Genomic DNA, 26636 nt, shown 5'->3' on the forward strand with positions numbered 1-26636 from the left:
TTTCGGTGCTTGTACTTGACACATACTGAAGAAAATCTCCCAAGAGACTGAATCATAATTTGTTCTCAGACAAGAAGGCAGACGGTGCCCCGTGACCACAGCATGATGAGTTCTGCTCTGACATTTAAGTGGCTCAATCTTCTGACAAGAATAAGGATCCCACATGTGGGGTTGACTTTGTAGGGCAAAGCATGACATTCCCACTCAGGATGGAGATAATTTCATCTGTCTGTTTCTTCCTATGTGTGTGAGTGTGAGTGTGTGTGTGTGTGTGTGTGTGTGAGAGAGAGAGAGAGAGAGAGAGAGAGAGAGAGAGAGAGAGAGAGATTTCACTGAGGAAAGTCAACTTCACTAATCATGCTATGTTCTTTCTGTCTTCCTAATCAATCTGTAGGAGGTCCACTGGCCCCTGGAGAAGGTCAATCATACTTAACAGAATCACAGGGATGAATGGGGCACACAGGTGTCTCTAGTCCCATCCTGTAATTTGACAAACAAAAAAGTCAAAGCCCAACACGTTTTTCCAAAACTTCACAAATAGCTCGTGCTATGGTTCATGAGTGTTCTTCACACTTCCACTTGTAAAGGAAAAAACACCTGGACTGTGGTTTGGGAAAAACAAAGGGTTTGTGTGCACAGGTGGCTGGACACAGAAGGGAGAAGTGTGTACTGGAGAGGAAGGAGAAAAGATGGTGCCTTCATGCTGGGAAAGCAGTCTAAGTACCAGCCAGTTACAGATGTATTAACTCAGCATCCATTGCCCACTAGATTCTGATGAAGAGGACCAGGGCTCCCTGGGTCCTACTGGGCTTCTTCAGCACAGGGTTTGATGGCTGTGATGGAGATGCTCTGCCCTCTGCATCTTAAGACGCCTGCCTCACACTCAGACATGGTCTCCTCCTTGCCATTCACGTCCACACAGATGCTGTACCCTGCTTCCTGGCATTCCGATGCTTCTCTGCAGACACATTTGCTGTTCTGAGCTGGAAAGAGTAAGTGGGAGAGACTTAATGGCACATTGTGGAGGTGGGAGACTCAAAGCACATTATCACCCGCAAAATAATGGCATGGTGATTAGAGAGCTCCTGCCTTGAGTGACACAATAAACTATCTGCTGGAAGAGCAGCAAGACCAGGAAATGGGGCTATTTTGTTTCACTCAGAATAAATAGGCTTTGAAATTGGTGCCAGGCTTTCCACTGGCTGGACACACATGTGGCAGGTCTATCCAAGTCAAGAGCGCTCCCTCTCTTTCCTCATATAGGCTGCCATCCTTGTGAGCCAAAAATCAAGGGTAATTCTTTGTTCCCCAGACCAAGTAAGAAGGTTTTGGTAGAGAGTGGAGAATCAAAGCTCAGGGACACAGAAAGAAAAGAATAAAAAGTTCTTAGAGAAAGTATGGCATTCAGAAGGCCACTTGTCCTATAAAAACTAGTCAGAAACAAGGAGAAAACATGGGAAAGGACTTGGTGCGAATCCATTACCTAGGTCTCTAGGGAGAGTTTGTTGGCCAGCCAGAGAAGAGTAAAGGAGAAAGGAGCCCGATGGGGTTAGAGTTACAGATATTGTCATCCTACCGCAACTTATGAAGGACTGAGGGAAAGGTCCCCATGCAGTACACAGGACAGAGAATCAGGAGCTTGCAGATGTATACATCACATAGTTTAGCTTCCATGTCCACAGGTACAGAAGCCCTGAGCAAAAGCTTGGTTCTTGCAACCCTGCCCTTCCCTCTTCACCATATTCTCCAAAGCATGGGTGGTGCTGAAGATCATTGCTAAGTTCGGTTCAGTGAAGTCCTAGCTGGCAATGAAACACAATCTGAGAAAGTAGCTCCTGTGTTTAGTCTCTTCAGGGTCTTCTGATTATCTCAAAAAGGATCAGTTTGGCACTCATATTTTTTAATGCCTCTCTAACATGTTTTAAACTTCCTTATAACAAGGAGAAGGAGTCTTTAGTCTCAGAATGATAGCTGGCTAAAATCTTCAACTTTATTTTGTTCCATTATTTGCGTGTGTGTGTGTGTGTGTGTGTGTGTGTGTGTGTGTGTGTGTGTGTGTGTGTGTGTGTGTAACACAATAATAAATAAAATCCAAGAGACAGATATTGGGGTTCGAGCTAAAGATCAGAGAAGCAAAACAGCCAGCCACTAGCTCTTGCTTCTACCTCAGGCTGAAAAGTGTCCTGTCCTCAGAGTGGCTGAAAAATAAATATCTCAGACTGACTACTGAATGCCCCACTCCTATCTCATATACCTCTCTAATGCTGGGATTAAAAGTGTGGGATCCCCAGTACTGAGATCACCTTTGTGTGAGCTGTTTCTGTTTTAGACTGGATCAATTTCATGTAGCTCCATGTGGCCTTGATCTCACAGAGATCTGTCTCTATAGTGGGAAATTACCAATACGGAGTCAGGTAGAAATATAAGGGTATTTAATAGGGAAAAGCCTTACTTACAGAGCGACCTAGCCAGATGGCGTGGCAGTAGCCTGTACAGCAAGAAGCAAAGAGAAACCGAAAGCGCAAACGCAGTCACTCTGACCACGCCCTCACAAGCGTGGTCAGACATACCTGTAGCCAGCCCCTAAGAAGGTGTGGCTACAGCTTCCTCTACATGTCTCTGTCTCCCAAGTCCTGCAATTCAGAGTGTGTACCACCGCTGCCTGGCTCTGTGGCTGTGGCTAGCTTTGCAGTCTGAACCCTCAGGCAAACTTTATGAAGTCATAAATAATATATCACTACATGCATATTGTTGTTGTTGTTGTTGTCGTGTGTTCACCCACCATGATGTATATGTGGAAGTCAGAGAAAAACTCGTGGGAGGTCCCTTCTCTCCTTCCATCATGTGGATTCCAGGGGCAGAACTCAGGATGTCAGGTTTGGCCACAAGCACCTTTACCTACCGAGACATCTAATCAGTTCAGTGACACTTCTTTTTAAGGTTGTAATATAACGATTTGATTTTTAGAAAGCATTGTTGGTAAGTCCTTTTTTCCTTTAATTTTTTAATTTTTATTTTGTGTACATGGGTGTTCTACCTGTACACATGCTTGCATACCATGAAGGTAGAGTGAGAATTAGTGGGGCTTGAAAGAACACTTAAATGATCAGGAATGGGTTTTTGTCCTCTTACATACCTCATCTAATCCCCTCTCCCAGGAGGGAACTTAAGGGGCAGTTTACTGTCAAACTAATCTAATATATTTGACATTTTGAGGTATCTGCTGATAAACTAGAAACTACATTGTTTAAAACTCTTGGCACTGTTGCCTTGACATTCTCACAGTTACAAATATGGACGGTTTCTTACCATCACATTTGCTCCATGGTGGACACACACCACAAGCTTTCTCGGCTGAGGCAGGTGGGGTACAGCTGTCCTTGCCAACAAGAGTATAATTTCTTCCCTGACAGTGGAGAACGTGCATCTTGCAGATGGTCAGAGACAGTATCTTTTTGCTTCTCTCATCTCGAGCACATACATCCAAGGAGGATCTGGAAAGAGCATTTTAATTACATTATTTACAAGATTTGTTTTCTTCAGAGCTGAGGAAGATAAGTGAAAGTAAGACTATGCTCACAACTCTACAATGCAACCAGCCCAACAACAGCCACAAAAACTGTGTTTGTTCTTAATGAGCTCATAGTTTTTATATGCACAAATACCTAGCGCTGGTTTATCATCATCTAGGACAGACCAGATGCAGCAAATTGGGTGAGAAGGTGAGGTCTGCCAGCAACTGCAGCTGGATTGATACCAAAGGAAACAGAAAATCAGCAAAGACCAAACACCCCCAAGAGATGACATGAAACCACTGGCCTCCCAGCTCAGCAACCCTCTGAGTCTATAATTGGCATTGTTGACTAAAATCCTTACACAAACAAGTGGAGATGAAACTATTTCTCAGTGCTGCCTTTAAGGTTTATTTTTATTACTTTAATTAAATATACATTTATGTGTGTGGCTATGCACACATGAGTGCAGATGCCTGCTCAAGCCAAAGGGGTGAGGTCTCTGGGAGCTAGAGTTAACAACAGACAGTTCTGAGCTGCCTGGTGTGGGTTCTGGGAACAAAATTCAGGTCCTCTGGAAGAGCAGCAAGTGCCCTTAACCACGGGATCATCCCTCAAAACCCCTCAATGTGGTTCTTTGAAGTATCTGTGTAGCCAGTGAGATAGCTCATTGAATAAAGGCACTTGCCACTAATGATGTGAGTTTGATCCCCAGCACCGCTGTTGGTGGAACAAAACAGAGACAAATCCAGCAAGTTGTCCTCTGACTTCCTTATTTGTGCTGTGGCATGATACCTAACACCCTGCCAATAAAAGTGACTGTGTTTACAAAGGATTTAGAAATATATCCATTAACCATCTTACTAGGTTTTTTCTTAACCTCTGCTGCTAAAATGGTATGAGGCAGTTTAAAAGAAAGTGGTCCTCAAAGGGAATGGCACTTTTGGGAGATACGGCTTTGTTGGAGGAAGTATGTCACTGTGGAGACATGGGATTTGAGGTCTCATATATGATCAAGTCATGCCCAGTGAGACAGACCACTTCTTGCAAATCAAGATGTAGGATTCTCAGCTCCTTCTCCAGCATCATGTCTCCCTGGATGCCACCATCTCTCACCATGATAATGGACTAAACCACTAAACCTCTGAAAATGAAAGCCATCCCAATTAAATGTTTTTCCTTTATAAGAGTTGCTGTGGTCATGATGTCTCTTCACAGTAATAGAAACCCTAACTAAGACATGGTATATAATACAGCTATTTAGAAACATCATTTTAAAAAGGAATATTCCTTAAACTGGGCATAGTGGTACACATAAACTCAAAATTTTTGAGATGGAAGAAAGAGGATAAAATATTCAAGGACACTCACAGCTACACAATGAGTTCAAGGCTAGTCTGGATACAGAAGACCTGTCTCCAACTCCTCTCCAGCCCCCCATACTACCACCCACACAAAAATTCCATTTCTGAATACTAATGGATATGAAAAACATTGTTATAAGTAAAGGTCTTGCACAACAAAGCATGTTTCTATACACTGGTTAGAAAGACTTTTACATTCACATACTTTATTTAGCTTTATTTTTTTCCTCTTGACCTAGAGCTAAATTTATCTGGAGTGACTTATATAGGGAAAAAAACTTTTTATTTTGCATAAATCTTTTTCTCTGTTTATTTAAAATTTGAATGTAGCTACCTAGAGTAGTTTAAAAAGCAGAAACTTTACAATGCAATGTTGACATTGGCATCCAATACTGTGAAATTATACTAAAAGTCATACCATGACTTCAAATGACAGAATGAGGATAAACTGAGGGAGTTTCAGGAATTAGAGAAAAAATGATTCAAATAAATTGACTATAAGACAGCAATAACAGAGTTGGGACACTAGAATAAGAATGGGTTGATCACAATTTCAATTTATACTTTTCACCGATTTTCTGCATACTAAAAGTCATGATATGTATCATTATCATCTACTATTAATTCAAGAAGAGAACATGGTATTTGATGAACACGGCAACTACAAAGTATTCAGTAAATTGCTATGTTGATTTCTAAAGATGAACCAACTTAAGTCCTTAATCTTAAAAATGAAAACGGTCCAGAGACTGTTTTCTCTTATGTCCTCCAGACCCCTCTCCATTCCTGCTCATCTTCTTGGAAGTCTGGCATGGAAAGACCATATCAGACCATGCTCTCCTCCAGCTGTGAGTGCATTCTGTCATTGTAGAGCACCAGTGGAGTGGTTTTCAGCATGGGAGGAAGTGCAGGTAAATGTTTATAACTCAGGATTAGACCTGTGGTGCCTCTCAATTCCCTAAAGGGAGTCTGCTCCTCCTTACCAACTGTCCCTTCAGAGCCCTCGCTTTCTTCGTGCGTCATAAATGTCTTCCTCCCTCTTTCAGGCCTGGATGTGGATACATACATACACACACACACACAAACAAACACACACACACACACACACACACACACACACACACACACACACACACACACACACAATATTATAGTTTGCTTTATTCTGCCCACAATTTTTGTAGGCAGGCTGTTAAACTTTTCCTACTCCTCACCTAATTGTACAACCTGCATCTTGCTAGGATCCTAATACAGGCAACCAGGAGCTACTTCCCAGATCCTCCTAAAAGTAGTGACCAGAAATTGGTATCGTTCTTGGAATGCAAATCTAATAAAGAGGCATCCAGCGTCAGAAAAGCAGCTGCTCCATTATCTGCCGGTATTGCTTTTTTAATGTTTATGTCCCACAGGAATTTGAGCCTAATCCTCAAAAGCTCTAAATCCTCAGGTGACAGTTCTGTCATTTCGCTTCACTTTATACATAGAACGAGCAGTGCCCAAGCAATCCTTCGGTGCCTTGCCCCTCCAGATGAGAACCCTTCTTAACACCAGGGCTGTCAGCCTACGACCTGTAACAGGCAGCAATGGGACAGATTAAAATGCAAAGACCCTTAGCTGTTGGTAAGCTGTACCTTCATTCAATAAGCTGTACAAAGCCACCCCATTTACCCTGGATTAAATCAAACAGAAAAGAGAGTGACAAAGACAGTGCTTACCCACACTCATAGGGCATTTTACAGACGCATTTTGAGTTCTGCAGTTTCTCCCAGGGCTGGCATGCAGGAGCTACTGGTGGGAGAGTGCTGGTGTCTAAAAGAAACATTTAAGAGAGATGTAATCTTTGGCAGAATAAGCCCTGCTTTACAATTGAACTTGCTGAATCAGGATCTGTAGGATTCTCAGCTGTGAAGATATTCTGTAGTTGAAAGAAATGATGTGGATTTGGGTGGATGGGTGGGTGGGAGAGGGGAGAATGGGGCTGGGGGAAAGGGAACCATACAAAATATTGTATGAAAACAATGTATTTTCAATTTTAAAAATTCAAAAAAAAAAAACCAGTATGCTTTGATCCCTAACCAAGAAGCTATCTCTAATTGACGTCTGCTTGCAAAGGAAAAATGATTTTTCTCCAATGGCATCTCACTGGTATATTAGCCACACTTAAGAGATGGCTCCATGCCTAGCAGTGGAAGGCCAACACACAATGAACTCAATAGTATTTTTGTAAGACTTTTTGACTCATGTTGTTTGTTAGAGCACTGTTTGCATTATTGGTCTTTTACTTGTATATTATGGCCTCCAGTTTTGAGTTTTTATGGTGTGTGTGTGTGTGTGTGTGTGTGTGTGTGTGTGTGTGTTGTGTGTGTGTGTCCTCTACCTCTCTCTCTGTCTCTCTCTGTCTCTCTCTGTCTCTGCCCCCCCTCTCTGCCTATCTGCAGATCAGGATATAAAGCTCGCAGCTGCTTCTCCAGCACTATGCCTGCCTGCCTGCCTGCCTGCCTGCCTGCCTGCCTGCCTGCTGCTACATTCCCCACCATGATAATCATGGACTAACCATCTAAAATTAGTAAGCACACCCCCAATAAATTCTTTCTTTTCTGAGAGTCACTTTGGTCACAAGTGTCTCTTCAGAACAATAAACCAGTAACTAAGACAACAGATATGGGACACCACAACCAGCAGTTTCTTGATTTTCATGAACTAAGTTATGGCAATTTATGAACAAAGTGAAGATGGGTGAGGCCCTATAAAAATCTGTATTTTGCAACTTTTCTGAGATCTAAATCGATTTCAAAGTGAAACGGGTTTTCTATTTTTTATGAGCATATATTTTGGTTTGGATTTAAAATATCTCCCGTAAGCTCCTGTGTTTGAGCATTTGGTGGCACTGTCTGGAGAGGTTACAGAACCTTTAAGAGCTATAGTCTTGCTGGAGGAAGTACATCATTAGAGGTGGACTTTGAGAATTCAGCTCTGTTTCCTGGGTGTAGTTGTGATGGAATCGGCACCTGATCCCCCACCATTATGGACTCTCCCTCTGGAACCAAATAAACTCTTCTGTAAATTGCTTTGTGTCACAGTATTTTATCAAAACCACAGAAAAGTAACTAATGAAAAAGTAGCTCATAAACTAAGAGAGTTCATTGTGATATCTTCATTGATGCATGCCATTGTACTTGGCTTATTACGCTCCCATCTACTTTAATATCAAATACATTTAGTACTGTTGGTTTTATTTTTGTTGTTTGTATGTACACACAGGCACATTTGTGTCATGCTCTCTCTCTCTCTCTCTCTCTCTCTCTCTCTCTCTCTCTGTGTGTGTGTGTGTGTGTGTGTGTGTGTGTGTGTGTGTGTGTGTGTGTGTGTGTAGGTAGTAGGTCAGAAGACAAGTTCCCTTCTTCCACCTGTTTTGGAGACAAAGTTTCTTGTTTCACCACATACTCTGGATAGCTGACCTATGACCCTCCATCTCACCATAGGAAAGCTGGGATTACAGACGCTCACTTCTGTATCTGGTTTTTGACTTGGGTTCCAAGGGTCAAACTCAAGTCAGCAGACTTGAGTTTGTATAGTGTGTGCTTCTACCTGCTGAGCCCCATTACCAAGCCTCATATACATATTTTAAGCATGCATTGTATATATGAGAGAAAAACATAATTGTCTCATTCTGCTTACCATGATCATCTCCAGCTCCATCACTTTCTTTCAAATAATACAATTTTGTTTACCTTAGAGGCTGGTAAAACGCCACTGTGTTTATATACCACATTTTCTTCTTGCGCTAATTTTTAAATTTGTATTTAATATTAATATTTTTAAAGTATGAAACTTACACCTCATTCTCTCCCCTGGAAATCTTCTACTATCCTCCTACACACACTTCTATTTCCTCCCAACTTCTTATGCTCTTTTTTTTTTTTAAATCAGTGAGTTGACTTAGTGCTGCCTATATGTGAATGGGTGTTTGACCATCCACTGGGGCATGGGGAGCCTCTCACAGGCTGCATTCCTGAAGAATACTGACCACACACACACACACACACACACACACACACACACACACACACACACACACACAGCGGCCATCAGTTACCTAGCTCCTCAGCTAGCAGTGAAACTTCATGACTTTCTTCCTCATGTATTCGAGGGTGTTTTATCTGGTCTGATCTTATGCAGGTCTTGTATACAATAAATTAAATTTTGTTCATTGATTCATCTGTTGTTACAAATCCAAGATGATTCCATCTTTCCTGTTGTGAGTCATGTAATAAATATGGATGTGCAGGTATTTATGTCCTATGATTACTTAGATTCCATCAGCTAGGTAATGTTATTAGAGTATGTAGTAGTTCTAGTTTTGATTGTTTGAGGAATCTCTGAATTGGCTTCCATAGTGAATGAACTAATTTACATTCCCATCAGTAGTATATAAGGGTTCTTTGCACTGCCAGAATTTGTTTGGTAAAATATTTATTTTATTTGCTAGAGCAAAACCCATTTATGTGCAAAAATTCTGGAGATGGGTAGAGATGACAGCTGTTTGCCAGTAAGAGTGTGCTTAATATTAGTTATCTGTATATTAAAATGATTAAAATAGTAAATCTTATGTTTATAGTTTAGCAAAATTTTTAAATGACTAAATATTTGGTCATTTAAAGATCTAGTACCTCATTCACTTACCTATTACTTAACTGGTATTTGTGTTTGTGTATGTATGTGTGTGGAATATGCATGTGTTAGTGTGCTTAGCACAACTTCTAAGGGGTGAAATATTCAAAGGGCTAGTACATTATTCACTTATTAGTTAATATTGTGTGTGGAGGTGGTGTGTGTGTGAGAGGTGTGTCTGCTTTGGTGTGTGTGTGTGTGAGTATGTGTATGTGTTATTATATGTGTTTGTGTGTGAGCCAGTGTGTGTGTATGTACAAGTGTATGCATATATGGAAGCTAGAGATCAATGTCAGAGTGCCTTTCTTCCTCTATCACTCTCCACCTTGTTTTTGAGACAAGACATCTCTTTGAACTTGGAGCTCACCATTTTGGCTAGACTGGACAATCAGCCAACTGCCAGCATCCACCTGTCCCCATTCCCCCAGTGCTGGGATTAAAGCCATACAACACAACACCCAGCTTTTCTCTGAAAGATGAAGATCTGAACTATGGTCCTCATGCATATGCAACAAATACTGAACCCACTGGGCCATCTCCCATCCCCATACTCAACTCATATTTTAAAGCACCAACCTTAAAAGCTGATAAACATGGGAATTTTGTTTGTTACAGGGTTATCTTGAGTGTAGTTATTATTGTTATCTACATATTCAGAGAAATGCACAGGTCCATAAAACATCCTTAATTAGAACCAACCATAATACCATTGTCTACTGAGTAGGGGAAAACCATACTAAATTGTACTATAAAATGACAAAAGCAAGCATTTCAGAAAAACAACTACCTAGTTCCCTTTGAAACCAAAGTATATCCTCATTAAGTATATATTGTTCTCTTTCATTTTGGCATCACAAATACAGGTGCCTTACTTTACACAACTCTACGCTAGAGGGAATGTAGAAGACAGCAACTGCTTTCTAATGTGTTGAGAAAAGTGTTCACATCAGTGCTAATGTAGAAAACGCTCCACTAGTCCCCTCTACTCCTCTCTACTATCTATGCATCACCACAGCCCACATCTAATTCAGTGGGACAGGGCTCCCAGAAACCTGTTCTTTGCCATTGTAAACATCTAATTCACTTAACTGTATTCATTATAGAATCCAGTTTTTCATCCTCATAAGAATACACAGATTTTAGCACTGAATTAAAATGTTTACACTAAAGAAGTAGTATGTAGAACAGCATCTACATGAGCATTCCTTCTTCCCTTATAATTATTAAAAGCATCTTTCCAGGCTGGAGAGATGCAGCAACAGTTATAAAAACTTGCTGTCCAAAAAACCAACCCAAGTTCGGTGGTGGTGCGCAAACCAGCCCTCGGGAGGCAGAGGCAGGTGAATCTCTGTGAGTTCGAGACCAGCCTGGTCTACAGGAGCTAGTTCCAGGACAGCCTCCGAAGCCACAGAGAAACCCTGTCTCGAAAAACAAAACAAAACAAAGAACTTGCTGTTCTGCAGTAGACCTGGTCTCAGTCTGGCACCCACACACCTCTTATAACTCTCCTTAACTCCAGTTCCAGGGCATCCAATGCTCTCTCATGGCCTCTGCACAGGCAAAATATGCATTCACACAAAACATAAATTCACCCTTTAAAATTACTAAGTAAACAACATACTTAACATTTATTAATGTATAATCAAACAATAAATGTTTTTTAAATATATTTGGCCCATTTCACAACCTCTGAAAGATACATAATTTTGTATTTCTAAATTGTTTTTTCTGTCTCAGATGCTTGTTTGTTTGTTGAAACAAGATCTCTCTACATAGCCCTGGCTGTCATAGAACTCACTATGTAGTGAGCTCACAAAGATCTGCCTGCCTCTGCCTCTGCCTCAGAATGTTGGGATTAAAGATGTTCACCATAACACCCAATTTATCTTAAATTCTCAAAGGAATATTTGCATGTGACTAATGTTTAGAATACTGGATTGCTGAATTTCCACTACGAAGAGTGAAAGAAGACCACCCCATGATCCCCTCCGCCCCCCCCCCCCGCCCCAACTAAAAGCCAAGGGCCTGAAACTGAGTTCAAAGTCCCAGGAAGCAGTTATTTGGGAACTGCTAAAGAAAGGTAGCTGACTCCACCCCAGACCAGTGGTTGCAGAGACAACAGACCCTGCAATCACACAGCTTATCTAAGACAAACAGCTAATTTCTCCCATTCTGACCCTAACAAGCCCTTCAAGCTGATTCCCTAGCCTTAGCTACAAAAACATCAGTCTTAAGCCTGGATTCTGTATCTCTTAGACTCTGGTCATTGAGTGACTGGGTCCTGTGCCTTGATCATGGGGTGGCCAGAATTAAGAGATATCACCTCTCTGGGATTAAAACTTTTGGGCTCATCTAAATTCTCATCTTTTATTTCTTCCTGAAAACTTAATTCTTACTTACCTTTACAAAGAGAAGTTTCATGAACCACAAGACTTTTCTTTGAATAATGTCTACTTTGCAGTGTTAAATATAAAGGCTTTTTCAAATTTTCAACTTTCATATCAATAAATTCCAAGAATCCAGAAACAAAGCATTCAAAAATTGAAAATAAATCATCATCTTAACTCTTAGTTTAGGGGACCAGAAGAAAACCAAACATCAGCTTTCAGAAAGCCTTCATTTCCTTGGTACTCTATGTAGCAGGCATAAAGCTGTTCTTTCCTAAGCATCAGTGAAGTTCAGTTCATCATCCTTTCCTGTCCCTGCACTCCACGAGTCTATTGTGTCATGTGAATAGCTGTTGCACCATCTACACATTGACCTCATTCTCCTCAGGAGCCAGATGGAGAGAATGATATACTGTGACCCAAGGCCATGAAGATCACCGTAAGGACTCTCACCTGTGGCATTGAAGAGACACAGGGGCCACTCACCTTTTTGCACACACTGGGCGTTTTTCACCTCAGGGCTCCATTTAAGGCTGGAGCCACAAAGGAATGTTGAAGGACCTTCTAAGGACATGCCAGCTGCACAGGAGAGGGTCACCTTCTCACCGACCTTGTAGAGGAGTTTCTGGGGGTGACTCTGCATGCCATTCATCAGTACAGGTAGAGCACAGGCAATTTCTGAGGATGAAGAAGGACAAAATGTAAGGGTCACTGCTTTCCTAAACATGCTGTTTAAAGGCAGCCTGGGGCTGTGCTAATATACATGCTCTGCCTTTTCATATCAGAGGACAAGCAGGGAAAACAGTGCATCCACTCATAGGGGGCTCCAAAAGGAACGCTCCATGGTGTCTGACACGTAATTGACCAGTGAATGACTGAAGACAAAACAGCTGTCATCTCCTTTCCCTGCCCTCAAAGCAATGTGACAAGCTAAAGTGAACAAGCCTACAAATAGAGTCCCAAAGCCCAGGCTGCTGCTAAAAGCAGACTTTACAGCTGCCACTTATCTCTGCAGTCAGGTGATGTCCCACCAGAATTTCCCCAGGAGCTTTACTCATTTGCATATCATTAGCTCTAATTAGATATGTCACTATCTACAAATTTAAAGCTCCGCCTTGCACCTTGCAGCCATAAAAGTGTGCAGTGTTCTGTATTTTTTTCCACCTCAAATTTTCCCTTAATATTATTCATTAGTCCAAACCTATTTAAAAATAAAACCACAGAAAAAACAAAAATATATATATATATATATATATATATCATATTATATATAATATATAGATGTGAAGAGCAGGTCAGAAATCATGACTGAAAATCTTCACCAAGTCCCTCATGGATTTTGGATAATACTATACAACATCACTGAGTTTCAGCCCTGTCTTTATCAGAAGACCCAATCATTCATTTATTCAAACACAGCATTTACCATTTATTGGTATTATTGCCCGTATTTTGCCAAATATGTTGTGTACTGGTAGAACAAAGTTAAGTACTGGTCATATGTTGTGCCTTCCAAATCTGGCACTGAGTTTGTTAGTGGCATGATACATCTGCCAGGTCTATTAGGAGAACGTCTTTCAACCTGTCTCCCACCAAGACAGATAGGAAAGTTGCACAAGATTAGAAGAAAAATGTTTATGAGAATCAGATAGTTGTCAGAAGAGATTTGAAGACTCCAGATTCCAGACAGAAGAAAAATCTAAGGTAGTGGTTAGAGATTTGGTAATGCTTTTCTCCATGTAGTACTTGTAAATTTGAAAAGCTAAAACAAAATTATAATAAGAGCATAGTGAAGAATAGACAAACTGAGGAGAGAATTCCAGCTCCAAGGTTAAACTGTTTATGGAGCCTGCAGGAGAGTCACAGGGTAGAGGATCCAGGGCTCCAGTATTGTGAAAAAAAAAGGGAAGATACCCAGGTAGAAAGTCCATACTTTTTATCAAGATCACTTAGTAGCTAGACCCCATTGGAATAAACATTAACCAGTCATGAAGCAGCTTCATTTTTGACCAGTTAGAAAATTCATCTTCTCCAAGGATGTCATCAATGCCTTAATTTGTTAAGTTTTTCATGTGGAGAGTGGCATTTGGTCAGAACTAAACTAGTGTTCAAAAACATAAGAATGACCAAAGTTTGACCACTAAAAATACAACAGACACAGGACATGCAAATAATGGAATTAACAGTTATGTGCCTTGAAAAGACTGCAATTACTTTGTTGAGAAATCTAAATGATGTCAGGTATAGTGTTTCATGCCTGTAAACACAACACTTGTGAGGCTGAGGCAAGAGAGTTGCCAATAGTTGTAGTAAGGTGAATTCCATTCCAGCTTGAGCTATTGAGTGAAATTTTTACTCAAAAAAAAGAAAACCTAAATAACAAGATGGAACCTTTCTACAATACATTGGAAAAATATCAGGGTAATGGTGGCACATGCCTTAATCCCAGCGCTCAGGAGACAGAGACAGGAGGATCCCTGAGTTAGAAGTCAACTTGGTTCACAGAGTGAGTTTCAGGACAGCCAGAGCTATACAGAGAAACCCTGTCTTGAAAAACAAAACAAAAAAAATGGAAAATAGGAATAACAGAAAAATATATTAACAGGTCAATAGAATTCTTACAAGACTATGCCACAGTTACACAGAAAATGCATGAGTGAAAGAAATCAATAGAAATATTTAACATGAAAAGCAAAGCAAAGAATGTAAAGCATTATATATATAGTGACAGTGACCTGAGCACCAGTGTCCATCCTCTCTGCTTTCTGGCTATGGATGCTATGGGAGCAACCACCCAAACTTCTTCTGAACCTGTGAGCCTTCCCTGTCAACTGTGAGCCAACATATCTTTGTTCCCTTAAGTTGTTTTGATCTGGTATTTTTGTCATAGTGGTGAGAAAACTAACTGATGCAGGAAAAGGAGCTTTTCAGGAAAAGGAGATGAGTTGCTGATGATGTAAAGCTGATGGTGAATTGCTCTATACTACTGGGGTTTGCATGAGTTGTTATTTATCTTGATTCACTTTCTTCTCTATCATTCTGTCATCTTAGGATATATAGTACAACCAAGACCACTCACTCTGACAATGCATTTCTCCAACAAGCCACTGTAACTCTTCTCCACATCTGGCAACAGGATCTCCAATAAGGAAATACCCTTCATTGCAAGCATATACGATGTTTTTCCCAACAGGAAACATGGTACCTTCATCCTAAACAAGTTAAGAGATGGAGAAAGGTTGAGTTTGCCTGTTTCTCATTAGGTTTATTTGACCTGAAAATCATAATTAACTTTAATCATTGATCTACATCCAAACAATTGATTTAGAAAATCAATATAAAGCATTTTCCCCTATAAGGATCTATTCAACACTAGTACCACCATTGATTGAAATAAAGCCATAAATGCCAACATATCATAAACGTATAGATTGCTCCCCAAATACCAAGTGCTGCACTAAGCATTTTACTAAAATCACTTTAATGGACACCATTAGAGTAATTTCTTTCCCTTATACTTGCAGTAAAAGGTGGTTTGTCATCAGATTTTTGGAAGTTTTTGGTTTTTTTTCCTCCGTCAGTTCTTCATCTGAAGAATGTGCATTCTGTTGGTTGACAACACTACCTAATAAATGTCAGCATAACAGAAATATTTACATCTTCTCAATATCTTCATGGAAGACTTTCTCATTGATGACATTTTATCAGCTCATTGTTTGCTTTCTGAGATAGGTTCTCATTGTGCCTCTCCAGTTAACCTGGATTCACTAAAGAGCCCTTAGCTGGCCTCAAACTCAGACCCTCACCCCTCTGACTCCAAGGTGCTGGGATTACAGGCATGTGCCACCACACCTAGCTCAATGATAACTTCTAAAAACACATGATGTTGATCTCCTCCAACTCTGCACTATAGTTATAGAAATGCTGCTATGAATGGACTCATATTTTATTTGCCTATAATATTGGGAGGTAAGTTGTCATAATAAAGCAAGGAATTTCAAATCCCAGCCTGGGAGGAGATAATTACCCTCATTTGGGATTCTTGCTTCTTTTCCTTACCCTCTAGTTCTCTGCCCCTGGGGAAATGTTGAAGAAATACAGGCCTGGGGGATAGTTTGGAGTTTGCATCTTAGCCAGCTCTCCTCTGGGAAATAAACCCAATTTCCTGGTGCCTCTTTATCATTGCCAGACACAGACTACTCAAGGCTTAGTCTACCTCCTTCACAGAAGCTAATATGAAACAATGGGGAAGAGACATGTCAGTTTTTTATTGTAGCCCCTAGGCCTTCTTCTACTTTGCCAGAAGGACTTCCTGATGAGGAAGATTGACCCAACACATCCAAACATTTCTACACAAAAACAACTTATAGAAAGTATAAAAAGCTCCACTCCCAACCTACTGAATCAGAAAGGGTTGTAGGAAGTAAATCAAGCATCAGTCTCTATTTTGAAATTCCCTAAGTGACCTATATGGACATTCTGAAACAGTGTTTAGAAATATTGGCTCCTAAAAAAAAGCAGAAGAGCTTCATGAATTGCTAAGTTGAGTTTGCCTTGCATTGCTTTCTAAAGATGTTGCATTCAAAAGCCCCATAAACCACGGTGAATGTGTAAAACAGTCTACCACTTTCTACCTTCTCCCCTTTGCCTCCTCATTTTCCTAACAGCATATATACATTTGTGAAAACTTAAGCAAACTCTCATTATTGTAAGCTTAATGGCCCAGAATTTAAGGGTCAAAATGCCCCATGAAGAAGGTAAAGCTGGCAGCAGGGAGGGCATCCTTGTAAAAACATATCTCCTGTGTGAACCATGAAGAGATGTCATTGAACTTGGGGTTAAGAGCACAATTGTAAGAAAAACTGGGACCAGAACTAATTAAGACCCCTGAAATGCCAAGCCACATCACAAGAACAACCAATGGAAGATGACCATGGTCCTTTTATGAATACAAAAATTGGTAAAAGTATGACAACCTACATCTCATCAGACAGTGGTTAAAATATCTCTTGAGGTAAATAAAATACTTCATGATGAAATCTTTTTAAGATAAGTCTTTTTCAATGAAAATAGTAAAGAAAATTCTTTAGTTTTAAGAATTTCCATGTACATTCACACTTAGTAACACTGGCAATGTTGACTAGCCCTTTGACATGATGGTATCTCTATTCATCAGGTGGCAGTATTAACATCCCAGACCACAGAAGGAGTGCTATCTTCTATGAAATTTGAATCACCTTGGGCCAAAGAAGAAATGTCACAAATTCGATTCTCCACTACTAAAGTTAAAACGCACACATAAAATTTTTACCACAATTTCACCATGGAGAAAGGAGATGGGTTATGGCCAAATAAAGACATAGAAGTTGGACTATTTATAAAGGAAAAAGGTATCTTTTCATAACCAACTTGAACAAATCCATCTTTTAAGGCAGGGGGTGGTGGGCAGAATCCTTTTGGAACCAAAGACAAATGAAAGCAATGTGGCTCAAGTAATCTGGAAAAAAAACAAATGGAAATAAATTTGATTGGTTTCCACAATTAAGTTGATATATTACATTAAAATTTTCACTTATATCTGAAGGCATGCAAGTAGAAAGTACAACAATATAGATATATATTGTTATCATTCTCAGAACCAAATATGCAACCACATTATATTTTTAAATACCTTGAACATAAACTCAATCTAGCAAAAGATAGTGATTTAAATATCTACAGGATCAGTAGTATGAGAAGCAAGAAGGAAGAAAGATGAAAGTCTTTGGGTAATGTATCTGTATTATATAATTTCTAGAGTCCATCTGTCTCAGATATCACTGTATCTCCTGCTGTTGAGTTCTGAAATCCTTTGGTCACAAAAATAATTGTACTTGATGAAAAAAAAAATCAAGTCTAAAAAGGAGCAGAAATCCTTCATATCTCATCATCAATGATATTCCTGAAAATTTACCATCACAAGATCATGCCTACAGAAGCTTATAATTATGATAATGATAATGGAGACATCCATGATTCAACAGTGATTGTCCATAGTGCCTTTGTGACCATTATACTACCAGTCCTCTCCAGTGAGTAAAATCTGAGTGATAGGAACACAAGTAGACTATGACACTTCCTTCTGGGCCAAATTCCTCATCTTTTGCAACACCCCAGGGAAATCAGAAATGTGAAGTAATAATAAAAATTTTCCTATTTCTACTCATCAGAAAGACACATTCCCTCATTAGAGCAACAACAACAAAAAGTGAAGAACAGGAAAAGGAGGATATCACTTCCGTGTTTCCTTTGGAATGTTCCCTTTTTCTGGCTTTATATATAAAGGTTTGTTATTCCTCCATTAAATAGACTTAATTTTATATAAACAGGATTTCGGAATGCAGGGAAATGAATCCCATCAGGCAAAGACCTCTTTCACATACTCATCCTCTGGGGGTACATGTGCCTTCTTTTCTTACTATAACCCACATGTCCTTTGGCTTCCTTGATGATACTGGTTATTATTATTGTACAAGGCATGAAAGAGCTAGGATCAAGGCACCCTGTGTCCTCACCTATCACATCCCCAAGCACCTTGTTTCGAATGACCTTCAAATTGTCTCTCTGGGGTTTCCTGTCTAGTTTTTGAGCTTTGCAATATTTCACAAAATGGACCAACAAAAGCATTTTGGAGTCTTTTAGATAGGTCCCCTGGAAAAGTACCCGCAAATACCACACACAATGCCCCCATTCAGCCGTCTAAAGAAAGATCAGTCATTACCCCAATTCCAAAATGGCAACTATGGTTACCTGTTCAGATGGGGAAGTGATGAGGAGGTAAAAAATGGCTCAAAAGACCCAAAAGAAAAGTAGCTGTTTCTTTTGTAACTAAGAGCCAAAATTGACCTTGTACCTCTTTGCCAGTCTCATCTTTACAACGTACCATGGATTCCAGAAGCACTAGGGGCTGTGATCCATGGTCTGGCTCCTAAATGATTTTGGAGTTACCCCTTTACAACAATAAAGTCCCACTAGGAAGAAACCCTCTAGGACTGGAGAGATTGTTTGGTGGTTGAGGGTAACTTGCAGAGGACCAGAGTTCTGTTCCCAGCACCCAAGTCAGAGGACTTGTGCTGACCTATAGTTCTAGATCCAGAAGAACCCTTCTTGTGTATGATTGCTCACATGTACACACACATAATTAAAAAGAAGAAAATAATTTTAAAAGAGAGGGGAAAAAAAAAAACCTCCTTCTGGTCAAAAGAATAGACTCTGTGGAGACCGAAAATTTTAGTTTGGCCAGATGAATCACTTGGCCCCAAAGAGGGCTGACTCACCTTAAGCTATACTATCTTTAGGCAGAATAATATTTTCTTTAGGCAGAATAATTATTCCTTTAATAAGACACTGTACTTTGCCTTCACTGACCACCCCAGTACAGTCTCTTACAGAGCACAGCCATACTGCTTCACGTGTGTATCCACGTTACTCAGGAAGATGTAGCTTCCCTTTTCTTTCTGTCTCTACTCTAACTAAGCCTGCTTCCCCTAACACTCTGCATTTCCCTGCATTTGTCCCTTTCTTATTTGTCCCCTAAAGCTCCTCTCTCCACCATGTGACTGTTGATGTGTCACATGTCCGACCTCTTTTAAACACAATGGCTTTTCTTTCTTTTATTTTTTTCTCCTTCCCTCTTTATTCTTCCACTTTACTCCTCTGGGAAGTTGATGAGATTTATGGCCCACTCACCCTAGGAGTGTTTCTTTTAAACTCTGATAAAATTGCCTTCATGCTTAGAGAAATAAAATAATTCTGCAACAGAAAAACAAAACCTGGGCATGGTGACACCAGCTGTAATTCCAGAACTTGGGACACAGAAGCAGGATGACTAGGAGTCCAAAGACATCCTCAGTCACATAGTGAGTTTGAGGACAGCTCTGTCTCAATTAAGGGAATAAACAAATAATTGTTTTTAAAAATAATTCTGGGTGCAATTGAGTCAAGAAAGCTGAGAGAGCTTTTGCACGATCCCTGCCAAAGTACAGTTAGTGTCAGATTACCACCAGACCAGCCATGCAAAATATCATCCATCTAAAGTGTCTGGCTTTATGCTTAACACAGAGAACAAGAAAGTAGGAGGCAGTGGCATATCTGAAAGTCAACATATTTATTGAAGCTTTCCATGTGCCTGTGCCAATTGCTTTTACAAGCTTGAGCTCATTTAGCGCTTATATTTTATTACTGGCTTTCCTACAACTATTATTCTGATTTTAAAGTCTATCAAGTAACTTGCTCAAGGCTACACAGCAAGTAGGGAGTAAATCCACAGGCCTACTCCCAATTACTAGCCCTATATATCCCTGGAGTCTGGAAAACCTGAAGCTCACAGCCAGTGTTATTGGCCATGACGGGGCTCCCTTCTTTGTTGACTCCTGTGCGAAGGGGCAAAGCAAAAAGTGCTAAAAAAAATCACTTCTTTACTTCTAATCGTCTAAGAGCAGCTGTCTACAACCTCATGCTCACTGCACAGTATACTTTCTCTACGTAACTGCCAAAAGGTCTGGTCTCCATTAATTACCTCAAGTTCTCCAAGTCCTGGTCTTCACACTGCCGGCTTTCAGTTGTTTCTCCAATACAGGCCTTTCCACCTGCACTTGGCTGGGGATTATTGCATTCTCGGCTCCTTGATTTCTTTCCTTGAACACAGGGGCCCCAAGAAGACCAACAACTCCAACCTCCATCAACCCCTCCTGTAATATAAGAAAGAGGCTCTTGACTTCTGGAGAGCAACAATTCAGAGCTTAGTTCTGGGTTTGCTGCTAATGTGTTTTACTGGGGGATAAGGATAATGGCCTTGTGAGAGATTTACAAAGGGCGTATTATAAGATCAGCAGTGGCTGGGTGGGAATCCAGCGATGGTATTTTATTAGTTCCAAGGACTTGGACAAGTCATTCAAATTTCTTGTTCCTTTGTTATTTATTCTCCAAGTACTTCCTAGTGTTCTTTAGCAGGTTTTCCAGCAGGCAGAAAGGCTCTCCTCACTGACTTGAAGTATTCATATCCAGCCTGCTGAACAGAAATTCTTGCAAGATCTTAAGTTCACTGATTATTCTGTGAGTGTCAAAGTACTTTCATGTACATTGTATCATTTATTTGCTTTTCCAGACAATGACCAAAGCGAAGGGAGGAAAACATTACCATTCGCACTTCGCACTTCGCATTCCAATCCCTACTAGCAAAGAAAGCTTCCATTTTAAAAGATAATTGAAAATCCACCTGTCTGTTGAAAAATACTGACTAATGGTTCACAATACAAAACTGTAGTAGGGGTATTCCAAAGAGCTTGCTGTCAGAAGGCTAGGCAGGAGATATGCTCCCAAAGAGCTGTTTTAAAGCAAAGCCTTGTGAGATAATTGCAAGAAGTTGGAAGGCATTTTAAACATGATTCTATTCGATAGAGAATTAGAGAATAAGGAATCAAAACAAGAATGGTGTTTTTACTTCAGACAAGTAAGAAGAGAGAAAAGGATCTCAACCTTAAAAGCTTTAATGTGGAGATGGAAAACCGAGGCTGTCTAATTGCAAGCATAACTTCACATCTGCAAACACAAAGCAGTGCATGTCAAAGGCCTAGGAGAATTACCTTTTCAATGTATCCCTCACTGAGCGAAAACCCATTACACTGACCTGCTTGATTGCCGACAAGGACTCCTTGCTCACAAGCCATACCAAATGTGTATGGTTTGCAGTGACACTGACACTCTGTCCCCACAACAATAGCGAGGCCACCGTTCTGGCAAGGCTGGCAATGGCAAGGGTCGAATTCATCCAGGTATTCCTCGAGAGCTCGCTTCAGGTACAGTCTTTTCACAGAGGCACAGGGCACTTCCTTGACCAGCTCATACAATGGCATCAGCTACAAAGGAAAGACATCATTCAGTGCTCGGAGCTTTCGGAAGGACCGTGCTTCTTATTATATGTATACACAACCCCACTGAAACAAAACGAAAAGCCACTCTTGCTTTTATTATAGTTGCCCTGACAGTACATATGTCTCAAGATCCCAAATATAGTCCCCAAAGCAAAAATAAAACCAAATCCTATGTAGGCTGCTTTTTCCTGTTCATATGCACCTATGGTAAAGCAGTAAAGTGCTCTCTCTGTCTCTTTCTGTGTGTGTGTGTGTGTGTGTGTGTGTGTGTGTGTGCGCGTGCGTGTGCGTGTGTCCATGTGTCTGTGTGTCTATGAATGAATGTTACATGTATTCAGGTGCCCACAGAAGCAGGAAGAGAATGTCAGATCCCTTGGAGCTGACATTAATTACAGGCAGTTGTGAGCCTTCCAAGCCTTCCAACATGAGTGGCAGGAACCAAAGTGGGGTCCCCCAGAAGAGCGAATGAGTCATCTCTCCACCTCCTTGTGACGAAGTTTGGTTTACAGACAAGGCAGAACATGGAAATAACAGTAATAATTAATAATAAAATGAAACTGGTGAATTGCCTATTTCTGGACTTTCTATTAAATGTCTTCAGACTGTGGAACTAAGGAAAATGAAACTGCTGATAAGTATGCACTACTGCACAATTGTTTCTTGTTTAAAGAAAAAAAGAGGGGGGACTCACTCTTCTTGCAATAAAATCTCCACAGACCTAGGAAACTTTAGAACAGATAAGGGAAGAATCTTGTTTACATCTTGAGCATGCATTAAATTAAAAAATAAAAAGCTGAAGAGCATTCATTGTCTAGTTAATGGAAGATTGTTTTAAAGGCAATGTGTTATCACCTCCACAGAGCACAGAAGAAAAGGAACTGTGCTTAAATTACAGCAAGGAAGCAAGTGCAATTACACTTAGACTTAAATTTCCTGTCTCAGAGATTTACTGTCTCTTTCCCGGAGACCAAGAGCCCTCTCCTGAAGAAAAGTAAAGCAGGGAGACATTATTACTTTGTGTTTGTTTGTTTGTTTGTTTGTTTTTCAGAAGAAAAGCGACTTTGAAGTGGTGGGTGAATTTAGCAGCAAGGCTCATGTGGAAACATGCTTCCCAGGAGCAAGAAGGCACTCCTTTGTAACAGGTGCTAAAATTTCCTACACACTATTGTAATGGCTACATTACAATATCACCAAGAACTGGACTGGAAGAAGGGACAGCCAAGCTCTTCTGAGCAATGGCCTTCAGTGGCCATAAAGCTGGATGGTGTCTGCTCTTTCATTATTCCTTTCCTGCCCAACCAGGAAGTTGCCCCATCTGCAACAGTTTATAGTCCTTGTGGAAAAGGACATAGTTGAGGGTGTGAAAGGATGTCTGTTCTCCTTTCATCAACACTTTCATTGCTAAAGAATATATGGGTCAGTGAAAATGGCCCATTATGAATACTAAAAGTTGGCATGCTCTGACACCTTTTCTGGAGATGCTGTCTTCCTCATAAGAGGTAAACAGGTGCAGTGTCTTAGAGGTGCTTAAAGGGCTAGTGTAGGTCTTTTATTATTATTATTATTATTATTATTATTATTATTATTATTATTATATAAAGTATATGTATCTTAATTGTTTAAATTAGACATCATCTGGAATATGGACTGCCATAAAGAAAATAGATCATACAATCAATTCTACCAAAATGTTCCTTTAGAAAATGTGAGTTTGGTCTATTAAGGTTGTTACATCAGGAAACAACAAGAACATTTCACAGATTTTGTGTGTTCTTATGTGCAGTGTATCCAGAAGATTCACAAAGTGAGCAAGCACAGAACCTCGATGCTCAGTAATACATGTGATGTACACACACATCCATGTGTGTTCAGACATCCATGTTTGTTCACCTACTGTATTATAAGAATGTACACCCTTCCATTGAGTGAACTGTCTGCCAGATTTCTAACTGTTATACTTCATGTGATCTAAAACATTGTAACACTTCTAGCACCCATGAAGCTTCAGGGTTTTCTAGACAATGTGCCTCATTTGTGGCAGCATCAATGCATGGATTAGTAATTTAACATGTATAAAACCTTGCATCCATTGTTATCAATGTCACCTTTTTCTAATCAGCATGATAGCTAATTTTGAGTGTTGTGGCCCTAACCCCATTTTCCAGTATGATCTTTGGTCTTCACTGTACATGTTTGCATAACTCAGTAGGGTTGGGGTTTGGGGGGGGTAGGATTCTTTGCTTTTGTTTTTTGTTGTTGTTTGGAATAAATATATTTTGTCATAAAATAAGACTGACTTTTATGGTAAAACACTCTTAGCTCTGCCTGGTATTTGGTGTTACTGTTATCTATGTGACTTCAGAGCCCATGAACTATGAACAGGAAGAGAAGTAATCTGACTGACAGATGTAACAGCAAGTGAGTCTATCTGCCTCCCTCTGGGAAAATTTGTAACCCCTCTGAATTTGAAACCAAAGAAAATATGACCAAGGGGCTGGTAAGATGACTTGGTGGATAAACTGCCCAACAAGCCTGACAACCTGAGTTCAGTCCTAAGAACACATGCAAAGGTGGAAGGAGAGAACTGATTCCACAAAAAAACCACTGTGGTGGTTTAAAAGAAAATGTCCTCCAAAGACAATGACACTATTAGAAGGTATAGCTTTGTTGGACTAGGTATGGCCTTGTTGGAGGAAGTGTGACACTGTGGAGGCAGGGCTTTGTGGTCTCATATATGCTCAAGAAACCACCCAGTGTCTCAGTTCACTTCCTGTTGCCTACAAGATGTAAGACTCTCAGCTACTTCTCTATGTCCCACCATCATGATAATGGACTAAGCCTCTGAAATATAAGCCACCCCATTAAATGTTTTCCTTTTATAAGAGTTACTGTGGTAATGGTGTCTCTTCACAGCAACAGAAACCCTAACTAAGACACGCACATCATGCACATACACTAATAATAAAGCAAAGGAAGTAATTTTTCTAAAGAAAACAACCATATTTAAGACAAAAGTTAAAATACGAATTCCCTCATTAATTTGCCTTGGGGTTTACAGGACATTTGAGCTTTACTGCTGATCTATGAACAAACCACGTCCTCTGTTTCTTATTATCATGTATGCATTCATTTTACTATATAAAGCATAATTGGGATGCAGGAAATGCTAATTGCAGCCAATTCTGTTTAATCACCTTGATGTAATCTCATTTTCCCAACACAAATAAACACGACTGCTTCCCACCACTTCAAACAGAGCATCACATACCTTTTGTTTTATGACTTGGGGAAGATGGGTTACAGATTCAGCCCAGGAAGAATACCGCTGTTTGTTTCCAGCAGGATTATCCAGCTCCAGGAAGCTAAGGTCAGATACAAAGCCAGGACCTCCACCTCTGACAAACGGTTCTCCTTGAAGCTTCCTGCTCTGGCTTCCTATGCAGGAGGAAACAAGTGAAATATGTCAGTATAAGTCAGCATGCACAGATAAAACAAAATTAACCAGGTAAAAGTGCAAAGTGTGTCGAGTGTGTTTTTGAAAGAAAGAAAGTAAGAAAGAAAGAAAGAAAGAAAGAAAGAAAGAAAGAAAGAAAGAAAGAAAGAAAGAAAGAAACACCCCATCCAACTGTGTGGCATCTTGAGAAAAACAAAACCTAATAGAATGGTGGACAGACAGAACATACAGATTGTTTGAGAAGTTAATCCATTCTATACAACACTACAGTGATTATTATCCATCAAGACATACTTGAGAAAACCCATAAAATATACACACCCAGAGTAAACTGTAACGTCAATGAGTACTATGGGAGAAGATGATACGTCTATGTAGATTCAACAATTGCTTCACTGTAGCACTGCAGCTAGTGTGAGAGGTTTGTGGGCAAGAAGTATACGGAAAATCTTTATGTTTTCCTCTTGATTGTACTGTGACTCTCAATGGACATAAAAACTAAGATTGAAAAGTATACAGCTAGGGATACAGTTTAGCTAGTAGAGCATTTGCTAACCCTTGGGAAACCCTGAGCTCACACCTGCACTACATAAAACTAGTTGTGGGAGCAAGCAAGCCTATAATCTTAACATTCATGCAGGAGGTAGAGAGGATCAGAAGTTCAAGGTCATCCTCTACTACATAAAAAGTTGAACATTTGCCTGGGATACATGAGACCCTATCTAAGTGATGATGACGATGAAGAAGAAGGTAGAGGAAGAGGAGGAGGAGGAGCAGGTATTATCTATAGACTGACAGAGAATATTATAAAATTACTGCTAGTTTTGAATGCCTTAGTTCAATAAGAATATCTGCATGCTTTGCAGAAGAGTATCATTAGAAGCATACATATATTATAGGATGAAGTATCATGAAGGTGAAACTTACTTTCAAATAGTTCCATAACTCACATAAGCATTTTAAATACATGATCATTGATGCTGCTAAATAACCTGTCAATATTATAAATATTTATGTATATTTGTGGCAAAATGTAAAATTAATAATTGCTATGTATAGGTAATAGGTATGTAAACAACTACTATGTTCCTTACATTTTCTTTATTTGAAATTCTCGGTGATAAAATATTGAAGAAAAAAAACCAGCCGTAGGTCTAGCATATTAACAATTTTTAAAAGCTGTTAATTAACAGGAATACATTACCTAAAACATGAGAAGTGTTCTGAAAAGTTTGAATGCTAATTGAATTCCTATTTTCTACTTATGTACCTCATAATTTCAGGCATATTTTTATCTCCACTTATAATTGGTTCTTACAAAGGTCACAACTAGACAT

The 26636-nt window shown here is 39.9% G+C and overlaps 1 protein-coding gene across 3 annotated transcripts in view; it reads right to left on the bottom strand.

Annotated features, from left to right (window-relative positions):
- Positions 1-305: 305 nt before the first annotated feature.
- Positions 306-26636, bottom strand: part of C7 (complement C7) — a 66665-nt gene continuing 40334 nt past the window's right edge. For 2 of the 3 annotated variants that reach the window (XM_027401372.2, XM_027401371.2), the window contains exons 10-18: positions 25114-25280; positions 21602-21830; positions 20492-20663; positions 17344-17431; positions 15014-15146; positions 12421-12612; positions 6592-6685; positions 3310-3494; positions 306-983 (exon numbers count right to left, since the gene is read on the bottom strand). In XM_027401372.2, coding sequence (XP_027257173.1) covers positions 802-983; positions 3310-3494; positions 6592-6685; positions 12421-12612; positions 15014-15146; positions 17344-17431; positions 20492-20663; positions 21602-21830; positions 25114-25280 — 1442 coding nt within the window. In that variant the 3' untranslated portion in view covers positions 306-801. Of the gene's footprint in view, positions 984-2782; positions 2899-3309; positions 3495-6591; positions 6686-12420; positions 12613-15013; positions 15147-17343; positions 17432-20491; positions 20664-21601; positions 21831-25113; positions 25281-26636 lie in introns of all 3 variants that reach the window. The other variant, XR_003482458.2, reaches the window with a different exon arrangement.

This window comes from Cricetulus griseus, chromosome 2 (genome assembly GCF_003668045.3).
Source record: "Cricetulus griseus strain 17A/GY chromosome 2, alternate assembly CriGri-PICRH-1.0, whole genome shotgun sequence".
In the NCBI taxonomy this organism is placed as follows: domain Eukaryota; kingdom Metazoa; phylum Chordata; class Mammalia; order Rodentia; family Cricetidae; genus Cricetulus; species Cricetulus griseus.